This window comes from Coregonus lavaretus, assembly GCF_964263955.1.
Source record: "Coregonus lavaretus genome assembly, chromosome: 29".
Taxonomy (NCBI): Eukaryota; Metazoa; Chordata; class Actinopteri; order Salmoniformes; family Salmonidae; genus Coregonus; species Coregonus lavaretus.
The window spans coordinates 34,133,481-34,158,027 of NC_140016.1; the positions used below are offsets into that span (position 1 = coordinate 34,133,481).

Sequence of the window (24,547 nt, forward strand, 5' to 3'; positions counted from 1 at the left end):
TAATCAAATGTAGATAGTTATTTTAACACTGCTAGATCTTGTTACACCTTATAACGTTAACCTATATCATGTTTGCTTTACTTATCTTTTATCATTTATTTATTTATTATGTACCCTGGTATTTGTCAATTTGCATAGTTACATTATCACGGCTTAGCCCGTTTTATTTGAGATGATCAGGTGAAAGGCCAGGTAGATGCACTAAAAAGACCATAGGCTAATTGAATTGCAATCATTGCAAAATATAATAAATAAATAAATTTAATTAATAAATTGTGTCCACCTTGAATGTCCAATCAGATACAGCATAATGTCTGCCACGCGTGGCGTGTGGCACAAACATTGTATGATTAGGTTTGTAATTAATTATGACGCATAGGTAGTAGGCCTATTAGAGCGGATCACAATGAAAGTGAGCAGTTTGATGACACCTGAAATAAGTAGGCTAATAGATGACCATGTAGAGCCCTGCAGATTCCAGGAGTTGATGGCTATTTTCAGTTTTGACATGGGGTGGCGCTCGAACATCTCCAATTCACTATCTTAGTCCACTCTTGTGTAAAATGAGCCTTTTGTCAGCTAATATTTCGTCCTTTATGATCAAAATAACTGTTACAACTAGGCTACTGTATTATAACGGGCGGCAGGTAGTTTAGTGGTTAAGAGCGTTGTGCCAGTAACCGAAAGGTCGCTGGTTCTAATACCCGAGCCGACTAGTTGAAAAATCTGTCGATGTGCCCTTGAGCAAGGCACTTAACCCTAATTGCTCTGGATAAGAGCGTCTGCTAAATGACTAATTATTATAACAATAGTAAAAACGATTTCAAAAAAGCGTAAACGAAATATGTCTCGTTGTTTTGGATTTAAAAAAACAGGCTAAAATTAGTGTTTTCCTTTTTCAGATTTATGTCTATATGAAAATGTCCAGCTAATACATTGAGAGAAAATAATCCTTTGATTGTTTTAGGACTGATTTTTTTAAAAAATTGTCCTGAGTTGGACTGTCTGACGTGCCTGTGGTCGCGTTTCCCTGCTCAGACGTTGCACGCATCAACCAATGGTTGCGTGCTACGTTGTCGACGACGTCATTGACTGACAGATTAGTATAACATATGATGTGGTTAGCTGATACTTAAAAACCCTATCTAGGCATTGTAAGATCTGGTATATGTCAGCAACGCCTGGGCAGAGGACGAGCCCTGTGACTGGAGCGTGACTCATGCTCAAAACTGTGCACCTTATTGACGCTCCGCTGTTCACGACGGATGAGGAGAGTGGATATGTCAATATATGTTGACGTAAAAGGGACAGCCACGGTAACGGCGCGGGGACGTATGCTATCAGAGAATGCCACTGCAATCAAATATCACGCATGCATTAGTTCATAGCAGTACACAAGTAGGCCTATTTGTTCCGCTTGTTAGGTATCTAGTTTTTAACCTTGAATCATAATTCTGGGCCTATTTCCAATTCCTTCGTTTGATTAGAAAATGCCTCTCGTACAGAATCAACAACCCGGAATTCTGACCGAAACACCTATGGGTATGTGTGCGCAAGGTCAACTGCGTGGTTGCAGCAAAAACAATATAGGCTACTTGGTTAACATCGAAGCACATGTTGTGCCGCTATCTGGGTGGACGACAGCAATATATTTTTGTCTGTAGCCTATTGACTGCTGTAGGCTACATTGAACTGTCTGACAGTTTATCTTTGTATGGTGTTGTCAACATTCTAAAGAAAGGTACAATTTGACGATGTGGTCAGATTGACAGGATAAATTATTTAGATAGGATGTAATACTGACTATGTGGGAATAAAATGTGTTTGACACGAGCAGGGCGGTACATTATTAAAATATTGGAGAAGCATTAGTTTACATCAGCTAAGTAATTTATGTGCTTCTTGCTCGCAGCCAGCAACGTTAGATACAATGTAGCCAATAAGTGTTCGTTTGTGATTATGTTTTTACTACTTTTCTAACAACATTCACACACCCATTGTATTTCTGTTCCTTACAAAGTACTTATATGAGATGTTATAATCATTAATTAATTACATGGTAGGCCTAATAACACCTGATTCTACATCAGACAATTGTTGAAATCATGAAAATCACCATTAGACCTATAGATTCAAAGGCCGGGTATTTTCAAAAGGTAGGCTAACATGCATCAGCACATGCACTGAGTGTACAAAACATTAGGAACACCTGCTCTATCCATGATAGACTGACCAAGGTGAATCCAGGTGAAAGCTATGCTCCCTTATTGATGTCACCTGTTAAATCCACTTCAATCAGTATATATGAAGGGGAGGAGACAGGTTAAATAAGGATTTTTAAGCCTTGAGACATGGATTGTGTATGTGTGCCATTCAGAGGGTGAATGGGCAATACAAAATATTTAAGTGCCTTTGAACAGGGTATGGTAGTAGGTGCCAGGCGCACCGGTTTGATTGTGTCAAGAACTGCAACGCAGCTGGGTTTTTCATGCTCAACAGTTTCCTGTGTGTATCAAGAATGGTCCACCACCCAAAGGACATCCAGCCAACTTGACACAACTGTGGGAAGTATTGGAGTCAACATGGGCCAGCATCCCTGTGGAATGCTTTCGACACCTTGTAGTCTATGCCCCAATGAATTGAGGCTGTTCTGAGGGCAAAAGGGGGTGCAAATTAATATTAGGAAGTTGTTCCTAATGTTTTGTACACTCAGTGTATAGCATGTTAGTAATGAGAAACAAATGATCAATGTCAAGATGATAATAGATTTGAGCTATACATGCATTGTGAATGGAATGGAGTGAGGGGAACAACATGGTTAGTTTAATCATGGCTTTAGATTCCTTGGTTTAATACACAGCTGGGTCCTTCCACGAAATGAGTGTCTTTGTTATTTTAAGTAGAACTTGTGCACAAATATTGAATTGTAAAAGCCTGTTAAATTAAATGAAGTGCCCTTTAATATAGACAACATTGAAAATCCAATCAATCAGATTTTTAATACGATTGCATCCTCTGTGATTTTAACCCACTTAAACCCAACATTTATTCAAGTTTTCACCATCATTGTAAAACCCTAGTTATTTTGTTGCTTTGACATAGTCATTTCTGAAGATATTATTAGTGATTCATTTTAAGGTAACAAAAAAAAAGAAGACACCTGTACCATGTCAGATATAGAGTTGAAATGTATTCAATTTTGAGTTTGCATCCCAATATTACACTTCATATACAGTACCAGTCAAGAGTTTGGACACACCTACTCATTCAAGGGTTTGTCTGTATTTAAAAAAAACTATTTTCTACATTGTAAAATAATAGTGAAGACATCAAAACTATGAAATAACACATATGGAATCATGTAGTAACCAAAAAAGTGTTAAACAAATCAAAATATATTTTATATTTTAGATTCTTCAAAGTAGCCACCCTTTGCCTTGATGACAGCTTTGCACACACTTGGCATTCTCTCAACCAGCTTCTTGAGGAATGCTTTTCCAACAGTCTTGAAGGAGTTCCCACATATGCTGAGCACTTGTTGGCTGCTTTTCCTTCACTCTGCGGTCCAACTCATCCCAAACCATCTCAATTGATTGTGGAGGCCAGGTCATCTGATGCAGCACTCCATCACTCTCCTTCTTGGTCAATTAGCCCTTACACAGCCTGGAGGTGTGTTGGGTCATTGTCCTGTTGAAAAACAAATGATAGTCCCACTTAACCCAAACCAGATGGGATGGTGTATTGCTGCAGAATGCTGTGGTAGCCATGCTGGTTGTCTGCCTTGAATTCTAAATAAATCACTGACCGTGTCACCAGCAAAGCACCATCACACCTCCTCCTCCATGCTTCACGGTGGGAACCACACATGCAGAGATCATCCGTTCACCTACTCTGCATCTCACAAAGACACGGTGGTTGGAACCAAAAATCTCAAATTTGGACTCATCAGACCAAAGGACAGATTTCCACCGGTCTAATGTCCATTGCTCGTGTTTCTTGGCCCAAGCAAGTCTCTTCTTCTTATTGGTGTCCTTTGGTAGTGGGTTTTTTTCAGCAATTTGACCATGAAGGCCTGATTCATGCAGTCTCCTCTGAACAGTGGATGTTGAGATGTGTCTGTTACTTGAACTCTGTGAAGCATTTATTTGGGCTGCAATCTGAGGTGCAGTTAACTCTAATGAACTTATCCTCTGCAGCAGAGGTGACTCTGGGTCTTCCTTTCCTGTGGCGGTCCTCATGAGAGCCAGTTTCATCAGCTTGATGGTTTTTGCAACTGTACTTAAAGAAACTGTACTTGAAGACACTTGACATTTTCCGTATTGACTGACCTTCATGTCTTAAAGTAATAATGGACTGTCGTATCTCTTTGCTTATTTGAGCTGTTCTTGCCATAATATGGACTTGGTATTTTACCAAATAGGGCTATCTTCTGTATACCACCCCTACCTTGTCACAACACAACTGATTGGCTCAAATGCATTAAGAAGGAAATAAATTCCACAAATTAACTTTTAACAAGGCACACCTGTTAATTGAAATGCATTCCAGGTGACTACCTCATGAAGCTGGTTGAGAGAATGCCAAGAGTGTGCAAAGCTGTCATCAATGCAAAGGGTGGCTATTTAATGAATCTCAAATACAAAATATATTTTGATTTGTTTAACACTTTTTTGGTTACTACATACAGTGGGGAGAACAAGTATTTGATACACTGCCGATTTTGCAGGTTTTCCTACTTACAAAGCATGTAGAGGTCTGTAATTTTTATCATAGGTACACTTCAACTGTGAGAGACGGAATCTAAAAAAATCCAGAAAATCACATTGTATGATTTTGAAGTAATTAATTTGCATTTTATTGCATGACATAAGTATTTGATACATCAGAAAAGCAGAACTTAATATTTGGTACAGAAACCTTTGTTTGCAATTACAGAGATCATACGTTTCCTGTAGGTCTTGACCAGGTTTGCACACACTGCAGCAGGGATTTTGGCCCACTCCTCCATACAGACCTTCTCCAGATCCTTCAGGTTTCGGGGATGTCGCTGGGCAATACGGACTTTCAGCTCCCTCCAAAGATGTTCTATTGGGTTCAGGTCTGGAGACTGGCTAGGCCACTCCAGGACCTTGAGATGCTTCTTACGGAGCCACTCCTTAGTTGCCCTGGCTGTGTGTTTCGGGTCGTTGTCATGCTGGACGACCCAGCCACGACCCATCTTCAATGCTCTTACTGGGGGAAGGAGGTTGTTGGCCAAGATCTCGCGATACATGGCCCCATATTTCCTCCCCTCAATACGGTGCAGTCGTCCTGTCCCCTTTGCAGAAAAGCATCCCCAAAGAATGATGTTTCCACCTCCATGCTTCACGGTTGGGATGGTGTTCTTGGGGTTGTACTCATCCTTCTTCTTCCTCCAAACACGGCGAGTGGAGTTTAGACCAAAAATCTATATTTTTGTCTCATCAGACCACATGACCTTCTCCCATTCCTCCTCTGGATCATCCAGATGGTCATTGGCAAATTTCAGACGGGCCTGGACATGCGCTGGCTTGAGCAGGGGGACCTTGCGTGCGCTGCAGGATTTTAATCCATGACGGCGTAGTGTGTTACTAATGGTTTTCTTTGAGACTGTGGTCCCAGCTCTCTTCAGGTCATTGACCAGGTCCTGCCGTGTAGTTCTGGGCTGATCCCTCACCTTCCTCATGATCATTGATGCCCCACGAGGTGAGATCTTGCATGGAGCCCAAGACCGAGGGTGATTGACCGTCATCTTGAACTTCTTCCATTTTCTAATAATTGCGCCAACAGTTGTTGCCTTCTCACCAAGCTGCTTGCCTATTGTCCTGTAGCCCATCCCAGCCTTGTGCAGGTCTACAATTTTATCCCTGATGTCCTTACACAGCTCTCTGGTCTTGGCCATTGTGGAGAGGTTGGAGTCTGTTTGATTGAGTGTGTGGACAGATGTCTTTTATACAGGTAACGAGTTCAAACAGGTGCAGTTAATACAGGTAATGAGTGGAGAACAGTAGGGCTTCTTAAAGAAAAACTAACAGGTCTGTGAGAGCCGGAATTCTTACTGGTTTGTAGGTGATCAAATACTTATGTAATGCAATAAAATGCAAATTAATTACTTAAAAATCATACAATGTGATTTTCTGGATTTTTGTTTTAGATTCCGTCTCTCACAGTTGAAGTGTACCTATGATAAAAAAGTACAGACCTCTACATGCTTTAAGTAGGAAAACCTGCAAAATCGGCAGTGTATCAAATACTTGTTCTCCCCACTGTATGTGTTATTTCATAGTTTTAATGTCTTCACTATTATTCTACAATGTAGAAAATAGTAAAAATAAAGAAAAACCCTTGAATGAGTAGGTGTGTCCAAACTTTTGACTGGTATTGTACATCACAGAAGACTGAAATATAACAAAATCATTTGTCATAGAAACACCAGATTTTCTGTGTTTAAAAAAAAATATATATTCATTATGAAATTCTGAAAACTATTAATAACAACATTCCATCCATGAGGCCACTAGAGGGTGATTTGGTCATTTGACTGCAGGAAAGGGATATATTTAGAGTTCGCATGTTAACATCAACTTTTCACGTGAGGAGAATAACATGTTTTCACCTCACATGTGAATTGCAGTGAAAATTGGATATGCAATTTCACATGCCTTGTCTTATGGTAGAGAAATTAACAGTAAATTATCTGGCAACAGCTCTTGTGGACATTCCTGCAGTCCGCATGCAATTGCACACTCCCTCAAAACTTGAGACATCTGTGGCATTGTGTTGTGTGACAAAACTGCACATGTTAGAGTACCCTTTTATTTTTTAATTAACTTCTTGATATGCCAAACCTGTCAACTGGATGGATTATCTTGGCGAAGGAGAAATGTTCCCTAACAGGGATGTAAACAAATTTGTGCCCAAAAGTTGAGAGAAATAAGCTTTTTGTGCGTATGGAAAAATTCTGGGATCTTTTATTACAGCTCATGAAACATGGGACCAACACTTTACATGTTGCGTTTATATTTTTGTTCAGTATATAAAACACCTCCCTCTTTCCTGTAATTTTCCCTTATCTTTGGTTATGTTACCATGGCCTTTGCTTTTGCTGCCTTTTTTCCAGTTGCAAGTTTTGGCACATTCATTCCAGCAACATAGCACCCTGCATCCCACTGCTGGTTTGAACAGGGTCAGTCCTGGTCGGTCCGTGGATGGGAGGTTAGATGTAGCTGGAAGTGGTGAAAATATGGGGAACATTTTTGGGGACATGAGGGAAAAACACATGTAAAAATGTTTGTCTGACTCGTGAAAATAAAGAAAATATTGATGTTTTTTCACATTCTTTTTTTTGTAAGGGAACCTTGTTACGTGAAATGAACTCTCGTTTTACTATGGTGAAACTATAAATTTTTAAATAACATAGAATCATCAAATCATAGTTTAAAAGCAGGTGAGCTGGTTCTACTCTTTTTGGCCATTTTCTGGTGGAAAACTGAGCAGATCGAGCATAACACGTCAACTCTGTTACCCATAGACAAACAGGCTAGAACAATTTTTGGGTGGAGCTTGCACTGAATTGCCCCTCCCTGTTTCACACAACAATATTGTCTAACGGTGTGTATGTCTTCCAGGATCATTCAAACAGAGGAAACGGAAGTCCATCATGGTCACTGTGATGTTGCTCATTGTGTCTGTGCTCATCCTTGTCTTTGGATTGGCAGCCACCACCAGGACACAGAACATCACCGTCGGTGGCTACTACCCTGGAGCCATTGTAAGTAGCAGTCTAACATCTTACTGTCTTAGAGACATGTCATACCTCAATGAAAAGAGGGTAACACTACGAATGCATTATGATGCAGTTATAATGCATCGCAAGACTTGTCATGAGTATATGACCCTCTTGTAATGTCTTATAATCATCTCGATCCTGACTAAATACCAGCCATTTTGAGTCAGTTGAAATGTTGATACACAGAGAGACATAACGTATTATAAGCTTGATTCTTATAATACATTATAAATATTCATACATGCATGTATAATTACAATATTATTATAATAATAATAATTATTATTATAACAAGTTATAAATGAGACATTTCCTCACAGTGTCAGGTGTCAGTGTGCAGCGTTAGGACGGAGTCAGGCGCAGGACACAGTACTGAGTAATAGACGAACTTTACTTGAAAAACAACAAATCTAATTTCCACGCAGGGAAATAACATCAGCTCACAGCAGTATAAACACCAAACAAAGAACAATCACGCACAACACCATGAGGGAACCAGAGGGTTAAATAGGGAAACAAATTAACGTAATGGGAACCAGGTGTGTACAATACAGACAAAACAAATGGAAAACAGAAACGTAGATCGGTGACAGCTAGAAAGCCGGTGAAGCCGTAGCCGCCCGCACAAGGAGAGGCACCAACTTCGGCGGAAGTCGTGACAGTACCCCCCCCTTGACACGCGACTCCAGCAGCGCACCGACACCGACCTCGGGGACGACCCGGAGGACGAGGCACAGGACGATCCGGGTGGAGACGGTGAAATTCCTGCAGTAAGGAAGGGTCCAGGATGTCCTCCACCGGCACCCAGCATCTCTCCTCCGGACCGTACCCCTCCCACTCCACGAGGTACTGAAGGACCCTCGCCCGACGCCTTGAGTCCATGATGGCTCGCACAGTATACGCCGGGGCCCCCTCGATGTCCAGCGGGGGCGGAGGAACCTCCCGTACCTCAGACTGCTGGAGCGGACCAGCCACCACCGGCCTGATGAGTGACACATGGAACGAGGGGTTAATACGGTAATCAGGGGGGAGCTGTAACCTATAACATACCTTGTTCAGTCTCCTCAGGACTTTAAATGGCCCCACAAACCGCGGACCCAGCTTCCGGCAGGGCAGGCGAAGGGGCAGGTTTCGGGTCGAGAGCCAGACCCGCCTCACTGCGGTGGCGGTCGGCGCTCGCCTTCTGTCGCCTGATGGCCCATTGCAGGCGCACATGGGCAGCGTCCCAGGTCTCCTCTGAGCGCCAAAACCATTCATCCACCGCAGGTGCCTCGATCTGGCTCTGATGCCATGGTGCCAGAACCGGCTGATAACCTAATACACACTGAAATAGTGACATGTTAGTGGAGCAGTGGTGGAGGAAGTTTTGGGCCATCTCTGCCCAGGGGATTAAAGCCGCCCACTCCCCCGGCCGGTCCTGGCAATAGGAACGCAGAAATCTACCCACATCCTGGTTAACTCTCTCCACCTGCCCATTACTCTCGGGGTGAAAACCTGAGGTCAGGCTGACCGAGACCCCCAGACGTTCCATGAACGCCCTCCAGACCATCGATATGAATTGGGGACCCCGATCAGACACTATATCCTCAGGCAACCTGTAGTGCCGGAAGACGTGGGTAAACAGAGCCTCCGCAGTCTGTAGGGCCATAGGGAGACCGGGCAAAGGAAGGAGACGGCATAACTTAGAAAACCGATCCACAACGACCAGGATCGTGGTGTTACCTTGTGATGGAGGAAGATCTGTCACGAAGTCCACCGATAGGTGTGACCATGGCCGTTGTGGAACGGGTAGGTGTCTAGGTGCCTTGCACTAGGCGCACACCGAGCAGGAGGAAACATAAACCCTCACGTCCTTCGCTAAAGTGGGCCACCAGTACTTCCCACTAAGACAGCGCACTGTCCGACCGATGCCAGGATGACCAGAGGAGGGTGATGGGTGGGCCCAACAGATCAATCGATCGCGGACATCAAACGGAACATACAGACGCACAACCGGACACTGGGTGGGAGTGGGGTCCGTACATAACGCCCGCTTGATGTCCGCGTCAACCTCCCATACCACCGGTGCCACCAGGCAAGAAGCCGGAAGTATGGGAGTGGGACACGTGGACCGCTCCTCTGTGTCATACATCCGGGACAGAGCGTCTGCCTTAGCGTTCTGGGTACCTGGTCTGTAGGATAGGGTGAAAACAAAATGGGTGAAAAACATGGCCCACCTTGCCTGGCGAGGGTTCAGTCTCCTCGCCGCCCGGATGTACTCCAGATTGTGGTGGTCAGTCCAAATGAGGAAAGGGTGTTTAGCCCCCTCAAGCCAATGTCTCCACGCCTTCAGAGCCTTGACAACAGCTAACAGCTCCCGGTCCCCCACATAGTTTCGCTCGGCCGGGCTGAGCTTCTTCGAAAAGAAAGCACAGGGGCGGAGCTTTGGTGGCGTACCCGAGTACTGAGACAGCACAGCTCCTATCCCAGCCTCGGATGCGTCCACCTCTATGAATGCCAAGGAGGGATCAGGATGAGCCAGCACGGGAGCCGAGGTAAACAGAGCCTTCAGGTGACCAAAAGCCCTGTCCGCACCAGCTGACCACTGCAGTCGCACCGGTCCCCACTTCAGCAAGGAGGTAATGGGAGCCGCTACCTGACCAAAGCCCCAGATAAACCTCCGGTAGTAGTTGGCAAACCCTAAGAACCGCTGCACCTCCTTTACCGTGGTTGGAGTCGGCCAATTACGCACGGCTGAAATGCGGTCATTTTCCATCTCCACCCCTGACGCGGACAGGCGGTACCCTAGGAAGGAGACGGACTGTTGGAAGAACAGACATTTCTCAACCTTGACGTACAGGTCATGCTCCAACAGTCGACCAAGCACCTTGCGTACCAGGGACACATGCTTGGCGCGTGTAGCGGAGTACATTAGAATGTCATCCATATACACCACTACACCCTGTCCGTGCAGGTCCCTGAAAATATTGTTTACAAAGGATTGGAAGACTGATGGAGCATTCATCAACCCGTACGGCATGACGAGGTACTCATGGTGCCCAGATGTGGTACTAAATGCCGTCTTCCACTCATCCCCCTCCCGGATACGCACCAGGTGCTCCTGAGATCCAATTTGGTGAAGAAGCGCGCCCTGTGCAATGACTCGGTCACACTGGCTATGAGAGGCAACGGGTAACTGTACTTCACCGTGATCTGATTTATACCCCGATAGTCAATGCACGGGCGTAAACCTCAATCCTTCTTCTTCACAAAAAAGAAACTCGAGGAAGCAGGTGAAGTGGAAGGCCGAATGTATCCCTGTCCCAGAGATTCGGAGACATATGTTTGCATAGCCGCCGTCTCCTCCTGTGACAGAGGATACACGTGACTCCTGGGAAGTGCTGCGTCTACCTGGAGATCTATCGCACAATCCCCCCGTCGATGGGGTGGTAATTGAGTCGCCTTCTTTTTACAGAAGGCGAGAGCCAAATCGGCATATTCGGGGGAGATGTGCATGGGGGAGACCTGGTTTGGACTTTCCACCGAAGTTGCACCTATGAAAACACCTACACACCTCCCTGAGCACTGACGTGACCATCCCTTCAGAGCCCTCTGTTGCCACGAAATAGTGGGGTCATGATAGGCCAACCAGGGAAGCCCCAACACCACAGGAAACGCAGGAGAATCGATCAGGAAGAGACTAATACTCTCCTCATGACCCTCCTGCGTTATCATACATAGTGGAGCTGTGACCTCCCTAATCAGGCCCGACCCTAAAGGACGACTATCTAAGGCATGTATAGGAAAGGGCACATTAGGGATCCCTAATCTAAGTGCAAATGCACGGTCAATAAAGTTCCCAGCTGCGCCTGAATCTACTAGCGCCTTATGCTGGGAATGCAGGGAAAACTCAGGAAACTCTATACAGACACACATGTGCGCAACAGGGAGCTCTGGGTGAGTCAGGTGCCTACTCACCTGGGATGATCCACCAGTGCCCTGCCTGCTGCCTCGACTCCCTGGGGAACCTGCCCAGCACCGACCAGCAGTGTGCCCTCTGCGGCCACACTTGGTGCAGGAAACGGCCCCCCTCCTGTCACCCTTAGAGCAGAGACCGCCCGGAAACGGCGGGTGAAATCCTCGTAGCGAACCAACGTAGCGTCTATCCCTCCCCATTCGGCGTTGGCCCACTCCAGCGCTTTCCCCGACAAACAGGAGATGAGGGCGGACACTCTCTCGTAACCCGAGGGGGCCGGGTGGACGGTCGCCAGGTAGAGCTCCACCTGGAGCAGGAACCCCTGGCACCCGGCAGCTGTCCCATCATAGGCCTTTGGGAGCGAGAGCCGAATCCCACTGGGTCCAGGTGGCGGAGGGGTGGACAGCGGTGTGGATTGAGGTGAAGTTGATGGGGTTGTGGGACAAGCTAGAAAGCCGGTGACGACGACCGCCGATAGCCGCCCGCACAAGGAGAGGCACCAACTTCGGCGGAAGTCGTGACACACAGGAAAAATGTAGTTATTATTTACTATTCTATTCTACTGTAAAGCGGGTTATACCTGCAGACTTTAGGGAAAGTGTTACCGAAAAGGGTATTCCATACAATCCAGGGTAATATGCTCTGGCTGATTTAAACTCTATTTTACCTCCTTTTGAGTGCTAATTAATGATGGTCTCCCAGAGGGGGGAATTTTCCCCACATTCATTATTTAGCATTGTTGTCATTAGAGGCTAAAATATATACTCATCGCCTATAAACTGGCTTCAGAGACCCCATTTATATAACCCTCAGCATTCTGCCTCAGTAGAAAGCAACAGTGTTGATCCTATAGAGATTATATTATATTATTATAAGCCTTATAAACAAGAAGCTCCCTAACAGGAAAAATAAAGTTCCTCTATTCTATTCTGTTCTATTATATTATATTCAGTGTGCATGATGACTATGCTGTCTCTAAGAATAAATAATATATGGTTATTCATCTGAAGAAAGACCAGTGAATCACAGTTCAGATACAAGAATATGGCAGGTATTGAAGAACAATCTTAGCTAGTATAGATCAAGAGAAATGTTATTGTGAGACTTGTATGAATAGAGCTGAGACTGGTTGTACTTTCACTATGTCATTCTTACTGGGAGATCAATGCCACCGATCATAGATATGGGCCCTGTTTGAATACTTCCGAAATGCATCCTTCCTTCCCTTCCTTGAAGTAATCACAGATCTGAATTGGTTGGATTGATGTAAGTAATAGGGTGGTGATATTGGACACCTATGCTATCATTTATAGATCTGTGCGTATGTAAAGGACGTCACAATGCTTGCTTAGCGAGTACCACTTCCTCCCGATTCGGCCCATACGTCAACTGCAGCGGTGTAATTGATCTGCACATGTGCCAGCAGCGCAAGCCTCACTCTATGCTTATGCGAGTGAGGCTTGGAGTCAGTTCAGAAACAAGGAAAGTATGCATCTTAGAAATAGTTTTCACATACAAACTTTATATGTTCGAACTCAGAATCAAATAGGCTTCCCCAAAATAACATGGACGCTGTGGTAAAACGTCTATTATATTAATCGGACTATTCACAATCATTGGATTATTGTGTGCATACTCTGTGTTGGCCGTGTTCCTATTGGTCAGTCACCGGGATCAGAACACCAGCCCACACTACACGATAAAGTTGGGCACTGCTAGAACTTTGTCGGAGCCTACGACCGCACGTAGCGGTACTTAATCAGACCTAGACCCTGTCACACTGAATGAGCCAAGACGTACGACGATCGTTTATGACCTAAGACCTAGGGTCCCCTGTAGCTCAGTTGGTAGAGCACGACGCTTGCAACGCCAGGGTTGTGGGTTCGTTTCCCATGGGCGGCCAGTATGAAAAATGTATGCACTCACTAAACTGTAAGTCGCTCTGGATAAGAGCGTCTGCTAAATGACTAAAATGTAAAATGTAAGAATTTGCCCACGATGTGGAAATTTGGTCTGGGACGGCAAAATCAGGGCATAGGTTTGGCTAAAATCATACAGTCTGCAAAGGCCTTTAGCGAGTACCACTTCGACCCATACCTGGCACGAACTCGGGACCTCTGCCTTGCTAGTATACGTGACTGACCTCCTGAAGTGTCTTACCAGTCAGTGCCGTGTAAATATCTAGCTATTCATTGGCGCAAGTGGAGACACTTCAGGCTGAGGAGTAAGTTTCACATCCCCATGTGCTACACTTACATCAAGGAAACATTTGAACAGGGTAATTTCCTATCACAATAATTGGGATTGATTATTTCCAGGGAAAGGTCATTTGGGTGAACCGAATAGAAGGACCATTTCCTGATCCTGAATGAATCAACAGAAGTGAAGTGTTGTGTTCTAATTGCTGTTGATCTTTATTACCGTTCAAATGAATCTCCCATTTAGTCCAGTTCGACTGGCGCCCTAACAACAGTGTGCTCTTCTTTCAGCTGGGCTTTGGCTCCTTTCTCGGAATCATCGGAGCCCATTTGATAGACAATAAGAGGCAGATGGTAAGAGTATTTATATTATACCTGCACTTCCATATTCATTTCTATGCCATACCTCTATAGCTCTCTGCAGACAAACACCGCCAATAACCCAATTCAATTCTTCAAGCTACAGTCACTTGACATTGATAGACTACACCCAAATTGCGGTCTTCACGTGGCATGAGCACAGAAACAAAGCTACCTTCTCTAGCAGAATGTGACAGTTAGCTCACAGGGGTTTTAGCATGGCTATCAGAACATGTATCCTAGCGCTTCTTGCGAGATGCCGCCAGAAATAAACGTGTGTAAGAGGAGGACAGATGTCCACGCAGGAATGTATGGAAGGAACTGCAGATGAGAGCCGTGGGATGGTGCCAGGGGCGTAGCTACTTCCCCTAGCTACTCCCCCTAGCTCCCGAAATGAGGAATGAGTGTGTAGCGTGTCAGCCTTTACGCACAGAAACTGGACGAGGAGGAAATAGCTGACAGTAAACAACAAACATCCAACGCACCCTAGTGCATTCATCCTACATCATACAGTGGAGCTGTTGCAAAAGAACAACATACAAATGGATATATTGTGCACCATCCACATCCACACATGTACGCATGATTTTAGAAAAGTCAACGTTTTGAAATATTTTTGTTGTTGTTGATGTTGCCACATATACACCAATATATTTAGTAAGCATAGATGGAATATATTGCCATGGAAGGATTCTTGGCTCAGACACAAGTCCCTGCATTTGCTGGTAGCTGTTGAATGTGTTGTGTCACTGGCTACTGCTTCCCTCCTATCCTATTTTCCCAGGGAGGGCTGCAGGGTGTTGTGGGTGACAGGTAGCCTAGCGGTTAAGAGCGTTGGGCCAGTAACCAAAAGGTCGCTGGTTCAAATCCCCGAGCCAACTAGGGTCAAAATCTGTCGATGTGCCCTTGAGCAAGGCAGTTAACCCTAACTGCTCCTGTAAGTCGTCTGCTAAATGACTAAAATGTAGAAATTGGTGTGTAATTGAATACGTGCTGTCTTTCTTTGAGGAGTGGAAGGGACTGAAAAGAGCTGGGCACCTTGCCAGATGTGGTGCAGGCACCAAGGTGACAGCCAGAGCACTCTATCACTGTTGCCCTCTACCTCCCCTCGCTGGGAACATTCATACTCACGCAGGCTGCATTCTCAGTGACTTGGCTTACATCATGTGTACTCATATACACACTCACCTCATGTAGGCATGCACACACTATCATAGGTCACCTGCAACAGCTGCAATGCCACATTAAATTAGAAGCAGCAGGTATTGAAATTAATCCTATTCCAACTTCAATACATAATGAAGTAGGTAATACATCATGTGCAGAACAACAAATACAATCATTTATTATTCATTGCATGAGAAGATTTCCCCTGATGTGACTTTGCTATGGAAGGTAATAAGACAAAGGTCTGAGTGGATAACACTTTGTTTCTCTTGTCACTCTTTGTGTCTCTTCCAGCTGGTGGCGTCCATTGTGTTCATCAGTTTCGGAGTGGTGGCTGCCTTCTGCTGTGCCATTGTGGATGGGGTGTTTGCAGCAAGACACATTGTGAGTACCAGTACCAAACACAGCTAATAAGTCAAGTTCTAATAAGTACCAAACACAGCTAATAAGTCAAGTTCTAAACAGTAAACGTACAGAAGACAGATGCACAGATACCATGCAGTCATATGGAATGTAAATGTTTTGGTGTTATTACATAGTAACCACACTAGTAACTGATTTAATATATAATCTGACCATCATTGTTTTTGTACCTTTTTCGATATTTTCCATGATCAATTATTATTTACATACTGGTTACTTACGTATAGATTATGATACAAGTTCATTTGCATCTTGTGTTGTTGCGGTGTATTCTGCTGGTGTGGTTGATGCTGTTGTTTCGTCTCCAGTTATGTCTAAAACCTAAACAGTAGGATAAAATGTGGATATGATGACTTTGTGTTACGCCCCAGGACCTTAGACCTTACTACGCCGGTCGCTGTGATTTCTACGCCAATTCAAAATCCTCTGTTGATTATGAAGATGTGAGTGCACACTTATTTCCTGTTGACCTCATATCACCACTTTGTTGAAAGGTTGCCTTAAAGTTGTTTAAACATTGCCTTAGAGTTGAAAATCCATCAGTTTCACAATATAGAGAGCATGACTCGTATGCGTTACCGTGTCATAACAGTGACTACCTGTGTGAAATCTAGGTTCACTGCCAGACAGCGTCCCGGGCTACCTGTAACTTACGTGTGAAATCCAATACCTGCTACTGCTGTGACCTCTACAACTGTGGCAAGTGAGTTTGCTAAGCCTCCTTCACAAATTCCTATCATCAGAGGACTCTTTTGATATTATCTTGCTGCCTGAGGGGCAGCTAAACTCAGCAAAATTTTATAGTTTGCTTAGTTTGATTATTTACTTGTTTGCCTCAAATGTATACCCTTGTGTTGTTTTAATGTCTTTTTAGTTGCTTTAAGGTCAGCACCGTTGGAAAAAGAAAATGTGTTAACTTTTTTTAAACTTATGTTTCAGAGAACATCCTCTTTTGGGACATGCGAGTAAAGATGTTTTGAAAAAGTTTAGAAAAACGTCCATGATTTGGAAGTAGGTCCCTTTCTTTAAGCCCCTTGTGAAACATTGGCAACCCATTATTTGTTGTTGTGGTTGATTTTAAGAGTAGCTATGTATATGTCTTCCTGCTTGGAATACACCATGGGAATGATTGGATGCCCTGCCCTCACTCCTACATGAAGACCAGTCCTCATAACCGTTTCCCAACTCTCTCTCTTTAGTAGCTGTAGCTACAGTAGTTCCCCCTTTCCAACTTGATTTGAAACTGTCATATGTTTTACAGCCAAAGGTGCACTTATGTTCATTTCTATTCTGTTGATTTGGGATTTTCCTGTCAAAAGTACACAATGAATGTCGTACGCATTACACATTTCTCTTTAGCCTTGCGTCTCAATAAGGTGGTTCTTACTTACTTCTGTATGTCTTTACTCTTTCTCCTTCCTGATCTCGTCCACCCACCTCTCCCACACACTGGCCCAGCCGTGTGGAGCTGATGGGGGGCTACCACGAGTACACGGAGGTGGGGAGTTGCGAGGACGTGGTGCACCTCTACCACCTGTTGTGGTCCGTCACCATTCTCAACATCATCGCTCTCTTCCTGGGCATCATCACCGCCGCCGTGCTGGGAGGCTTCAAGGACATGGTGAGACAAGCAGCAGGCCACATCTGGGTTATATTCATTAGGGCACATCCTAGCATAACGTTTTAAAGCGTTTTTCAACAGAAAAAAGGAAAGCAAGCGCTTCTTTTTGGAAAAGTCCAGGTATTCCCTCCCAGATGCAAATTCTCAGTAAATCTGGCCCTTTGAGTGTTGCCCTTTGTCACGCGCACACATCATGGACCACAGGTATCAGTATTGCTCATTATATCTTTGTGTTTTGGACAGACGCCCATGCTGAACCCTGACTCGTGTGAATCAGAGCCCCTTCCAGCAGCCCCTGTCCCCTCAGAGTTTCCAGCTCCCAGCACCTCCTCCTTCAACTCCTACTACAACACTGCCACCTACCTGCCACCCTACACTGCCTACGACCTGCAGGTAATATACTACTAATACCCATCATACATTATCCCCCACAAAGCCACAACTAACAGGAATAATGCGTTAGGACTGAAGACTAACTTGAACTATGTGTGGGTAAGTCAAACTTTTGAGGAGATCACGCATTTATGTCAATGATAAATATGCGCGAAAATTCTAGTTACACTGGTGGATTTCAAGTTAAGATTCTGTCCTTACTGCTTGACCATAGGATGAGTACTGTACAAACTCAAGTCACTTGTCTTGTTTTAACCCCGGCTTATCTTCCCCCTCCTGTCTCTTCAGGGCTCCAGCATGATGTTTCCTGACTCTTCTGGCATGTCTGATGACTCCCAGTCAGGGGCTAGCCACATGTGGCCCACCCTGGTCCCCCCACGCTACTCTCCCCCTTACTTCCCCCCCGACGAGAAGCCCCCACCATACAGCCCCTAGGAGAGTGGCTGGGCCTGGGAAAGAACAGGGGAGGGCATCCAGCATCATCTCCTCTTTTGCCAGCTGCATTAGCAACAATGGGCATGGATGGTTGTTAGTGGGCCTTGAATTTGAACCTGTTTGAAAGAGAGCTGCTGCTACATCTGGCGCTCCAAACCGTTCTTGAGCAGCCAAGCCTGCCTGAGCTGTGTTGTGTATACAGAGACAAGGAGTTAGTGGAAGAAAAAAAGAGCATGCGTCACTGATGTGACTAGAAGCCAGTGCCATTTGTCATAGGAGGGCTGCGAGGCGTCATTCACCCCCCAATAAGTATAGCCTGTTAGGATTCAGTTAAGCTCAACCTGGATGGAGCGGGGGATATAGCAAGATGCTGCTTGCCCTACACACTTTGCTCAGCAGACTCTGTCAGTGCCAGTTCGCTCCCTACATCTTTCCCTTGGCCCTAACTCTTCCATGTTTGCATTTCTGAGGGGTCTGGATAGGTATAAGCAGTGTAGTGGGGGATGTAAACATCCTATCATTTACACCTTACAGTTCTGCAAACATCGAAGGGTAAGCGCCAAGGAGAAGGGGTAAGGAGCGAATTGGGATCGGCTGTACGTGTATCGAAAACAAGCGGACCTCGCTCAAGATACCAGGACTGTCTACAGATGTGCCTCATCCATATCTGTGGACTCTCAGAGAAGCACCAGTTATCCTGACCAGATTAGAAGCTCTCCTCCTTGGACAATGTGGTCTCCTCCCTCTGACTCGCACCTCAGTCTGTCTCTCTCTCTGCCTTACTTAGTATACTATGAATGCTTCCTGTCAAAAGTGGCACCGTGATTGGTCCTTATTTTTTGCATTGCCTTTTCTCAAATGGCATGACACTGGTGTCGTGGTTTGGGAATGGTTTGTCTGATTTGGGACTGATTGACACGCCTTGGTAATGTCACGTTGAACAGTATTAACACTATGTTAGGTTGCTTTCAAGCCCAACTTTTAGCGTATTTCCATTAGGACTAAAAGCGTATAGCCTGTAATTTACTGTACATCATTAGAAATATCATCTGTAACGGTGCTTGAACATATGTAAAGGTACACAATTTTATCTTGTAGTGCAATGTAAAATGAAGGTATTGAAGCATAGATAGATCACAGTTCACCCTTACTCTTTATCTCACGTTATTGTTGTTCGTAGATTGTGAGCAGGGTGATAACAGAGCCAATAATTAAAAAATAAGCCTTTGTTGCGGGGTGGATTGGGGGGCAATCTATGGAGCCAGATATCTATGTATCGTTAGGATCGTAAGAAAATCCATATGTACATTTTTAGGATCGTAAGAAAAGCCATGCATGAAACATGAAACATAAACGTTAAAATAGATCTGTAAATGTACAAACCCTATGTTATGACTATGAATGAACATTTACACGTTAAATTCTTACTTCACGTCTCCCTTTACTCGTTTACAGATATTTTTATGCGTACAAACTTTTGTCAGTAATGTGGCATCTGCAAAGGACATGAACCGAACGTAGCTAGTCGAAGTTAGCTAGTCAATCTAGCAACTCTAGCCCAGACGTTAAGAGTTGGTTTAGGCTAGGCCTATTCCGCTATCTAAATATGCCTTGCTATTTTTATAGCCGCGTCGGGCTATTGTGGTGATCATGTAACCTAATGAATCACACTTTTTCCAGTATTTGGGAGCACGGACTGTAGGCCTTATATTAGTCATTTTGACTGTTGTATTAGTGAATTCAACTCTGTATGTAGGCTTGTTATAGCCATTTGCGATGCACAACCCCATCACGCAGAGGATATATCCATATCAATAAACGAGACAAAACAAAATATTGATTACGTCTTGGCTATAACCTGTCCTGAGCAAAATAGCCAAGGGGTCCCAAATGGTCAAGACTTCCTATAGCCTATTCTTATTGCCAGATCCGTTTTCCCTGTCAGCCACTGCACATGCTTCTTCAACTATTTTGTTAAAATGTATTTAGAGGCTATATTTAGAGGCCTGTGAGCTAGGGTCTCTTTTTAAGGGGAGGCCTATAATAAAAACAGTTATAAAACACAAATAGAGTTCTACAATTATTCCGCAAGACACCAGTACCCAAAATGATAGCCTAAATTGCAATACCTACAAGTTGAAGGCCTATTTTTCATTTGGATAGGCCTAAATTAAATATTTAATTATTAAAGTGATAGGCTAAAGAATTTAGAAGATTTTGAATACACATGGATTTCAATGAACAAATGGATAAGACTGTTCTATTCTCTTTGATTTAGTTCCTATTGCAACTCAGACAAATGACTGAATGGGTGACATACTGACTGACTGAACGAATGATGAATTAAATGTTGAAATATGTTGGAATGACGAGTTGCACGCATCATGCATGCTCTGCACTTTATTTGGCTAGTAGGCAAATAGGCCTACATTAGGGTATAATGACTCTATGACTGCATGCCTCCAGAAGGGCATCTTCTGAGGCTGAGGGGTGTTTTTCTGAAGGCGCATGGTGCTGTGGTGCTGTATGGAGATCACAAGCTCTTCAACTGGGCAGCAGTGTCGCGATGGCGGGAATAGCCTATACGGAGACTACCTAATACCACTGCAACAGAGTTATTGTAAAGTGTAGGAATAAGCTTATGCTAGACTTAGCCTACGTTGAACCTCGCCCTCGTTCATTTCAAAGTACATATGTTCATGACCCAATTCATATTAATCATATCAAATTATTTAATATTCATATTAACTCCTACAGAATATGCTGTGGCAAGATTTTGAGTGATGAAATAAATATAAAAATATTGGAAAGAAAAATATTTTGAGTAGCAAAGACTCCAGTGGTCATACATAATTCAAAGATTCACCAAACATCTTATTATTATATGTTTCATTATTCCTGGTATATACTACTGGTTATGATTGCAGACAGAGCCCAGAGAATTGGATGGTGCAATATTGAATGTCATATTTTGATAAGGTGCATGCATGGGGATGTCCACATCACCCAGCGATATGCCCATGCTGTAGAGATACACCTAGCGGTGATGACCCTATTATAGTTGAAGTGACCGTTTATTCTATTGAACACCTTAAAAATAATAAGTCTCCTGGGACTGACGGTATATCTGCTGAGTTTTACAACACTTTTTCTCAACATTTAGCCCCTTTTCTGTTGGAGGTATTTTCTGAAAGCATCCCAAATAATGCTCTACCTCCCAGTTTGACTCAAGGTCTGATTACATGAATCCCTAAACCCTAGAAAGACTTGCTTCTGCTCGATAACTGGCATCCAATCTAAATCAAATCACATTTTATTTGTCACATACACGTGTTTAGCAGATGTTATTGCGGGTGTAGCGAAATGCTTGTGAGCTAGTCACGAGGCCCCCATCTTCATCGGCGCCAAGATCTGTCTGCTCAACCACGACTACAAAATATTAGCCTCTATATTTGCAAAAAGAATGAAAGCAGTATTGGACTCAATTATAGAGGAGACCCAATCTGGCTTCATGCGGAATAGACATATATCTAATAATATCCGACTGGTGTTGGACCTTATTGACTATTCTCATCTAATCTTTGAAGATAGTTTTATTGTCTTCTTAGACTTTTCTAAAGCCTTCGATACAGTGGAAAATGAGTTTCTATTTCTCTCCCTGGAGAAAATTGGTTTTGGGGAATTATTTTGTAGTACTTTTAAAACTCTTTATATGAATGGGAACAGTTCGATTAAATTAAAGCATGCACTTCTCCTAGATTTGATTTGAAAAGAGGAATTCGGCAAGGTTGCCCAATTTCACCTTATCTCTTTTTTATTAAATCCAGTGATATTCAACAGATCTCTATTGCTGACAGAGATATTATCATAAATCAGCTTGCAGATGACACCACCCTCTTTTTGAAAGATGCTGACCAGAATCCTAGAGCAGTCGATGTGATAAATATTTTTTCAAAGCATCTGGTCTTTGCCTAAACCTTAATAAGTCTGAATTGTTTGCTGTTAAAAACTGTGTGATACCCTCTATCTGCAATATTCCAGTCAAGGAAAAAGTAACATACATTTGGATTACCATATCTAAGGATCAACAGGAAAGATGCTCATTAAATTTCATCCCCATTACTGAAAAAAAACAAAAAGTTGCAGAGCGATTTATCCTTGAAAGCTGAGGGTATCTCCAGACTTACTTAGGCAGCCCAGTCCCTACATCTTGACAACAAAATATGTAAAGCGGTTGACCAGATGCTTTTCAACTTCATCTGAAAAAATCGTACACATTATATTAGGAAATCTGTCATTATGAACACATTCATATTGTGGTCTCAATTTTTTTGATTTTCCTACTTTGAATAATACTTTTAAGATTAATTGGGCTGAACATTTCTTAAAGAATCCAACTTCAATTTGGAATCTCATCCCTCATATCTTCTCCCATTTTGGTGGCTTCAACTTGATGTTACTTTGTAACTATAACATTGATAAGATTCCTACAAAATTATTCTTAGCGTGGTCATTAAAATATAAACATAATTTTTCTCCATATAGGTATTTCATTTGGAACAGTAAGAATATTTTGTATAGAAACAAGTCTATTTTTTAAGAACTGGTTTAATAATCACATCCTGCTGGTGAGTCAACTTTTTAATGCAGAATGATGATGATTTTTTTCTCTCGTTACAATATCCCTGTTACACCTAGAGTTCACCAGTCTTTGACGCTATTCCATCTGGAACTCTGTTTGTTTAGAGGTGTAACCAGACCTCACCTTCTTGATACCCTTGCTTAGTCCAGTTGACTCTCCAATAGAAAAAATGTGTTTCTCCTTGCTCCCCCAGAACAACAGATCTATACGTGCTGTATTTCAAAGTGATGTTACTGGAATACATTGGTCAATAATATATGTTGGAAAAAGGTTGGGTTATTACCACACAAATACCTGCTAGTTAACAAAGTCAAAGAGGTCTCTTTCAGAATTATCCATAAGTATTACCCTGCGAATCATTACCTGAAGAAACTCAAAAAAGACATGAACATTAACTGTACCTTTTGTGTTGAGCATCCAGAAACCGTTTTGCATTTATTTTGACATTATCTACATGTAAAGAAATTATGGCAAGATATTTGTAGTTTTATAACTGTTCATATTCTTGATTACTTTTGTTTATTATGGGAGAATGTGCTGCTCGGTTTCCTTAACTATAATAAGGTTAAAGAAAAACATATGTTCAAATCTAAATTGTGCTAATGGCAAGATTTCATATTCATAAATGTAAAATTCACTAATAAAAAACAACTCTTCCATGTTTTCTATAAGGAGTTCGAGCAGTACTTTAAGACCATTCTACATTCTTCCAATAAGAAAACCGTTAAAACAATCAATACCTGTGTGTCTTTTAAGGTCTTTGTATAATCTGTAATTTGTTGTACCCCCTAGCATATGTTATCATTGTCTGTTTGTATACTTCTTGTATGTATACTGGTGTTTCTGCAACAACAACAAAAATATATAAATCAATAAAAGAGGTACACCTAGCGGATTGAAACTTCACTGTGGTAGTCATAATACAGCTAGTGCCATCTAGACTTGCGCCGGCAAACAAATCCATTACGTTAACTACCTAAATGTAAAGTAAACGCAACTGAGGAGTAATAGAGAATGGAGACTTTTAACTTGAAAACATACAGGATACCGCTTTCTGGTTTCCCTGACTTCCGTTTCTTTTATCCTGTTATGCTTGTTTGGGTAGCACTCCTCACAGGCCGTTTGGTGTACGTTTTTTTGTTTGTTGGTGAGATGAAACTGCCAAAACACAAGATTTGTTCAAGCCTAAAATGTTAGTCCGTAATCATAACATGGTGTTTGTATGTTCACAGATGAAATTTCACATTTACGTTCATGTTTCACGCATGGCTTTTCTTACGATCCTTACAATTTAACTATGGATTTTCTTTGATCCTAATGATATGTAAGTTCAACCTTTTGGCAGGTATCTGGCTCCATAAGAATCTGAAACTGAAATTATCACTCCGAACATTATTTATTTTATAAGTTGTAAAGGGACTAAACACTAAACTCTCCTGTCTCTTTATGGATGTAATATAATAGGTTATTACACATGAACACTTGAATATACCAAAATAACACCCTTTTGTGTTGTCTTAATCACAAAATGCATTGACCTCAAAGT

The 24,547-nt window shown here is 43.0% G+C and overlaps 1 protein-coding gene across 2 annotated transcripts; it reads left to right on the forward strand.

Moving 5' to 3' along the window:
• The first annotated feature begins 1,248 nt into the window (after positions 1-1,248).
• tmem255a (transmembrane protein 255A) lies at positions 1,249-24,388 on the forward strand. Of its 2 annotated transcripts, none has more exons than XM_084146833.1 (10): positions 1,249-1,542; positions 7,647-7,789; positions 14,252-14,314; positions 15,782-15,871; positions 16,282-16,353; positions 16,525-16,613; positions 16,850-16,921; positions 17,369-17,531; positions 17,775-17,924; positions 18,213-24,388. In XM_084146833.1, exons 1-10 carry the CDS (start codon positions 1,491-1,493, stop codon positions 18,357-18,359), a joined length of 1,041 nt encoding a protein of 346 aa, XP_084002959.1. In that variant the 5' UTR covers positions 1,249-1,490; the 3' UTR covers positions 18,360-24,388. The 2 variants fall into 2 exon arrangements, with proteins under 2 accessions (XP_084002959.1, XP_084002960.1); XM_084146834.1 differs by having other exon boundaries at positions 1,260-1,316.
• Positions 24,389-24,547: the final 159 nt, after the last annotated feature.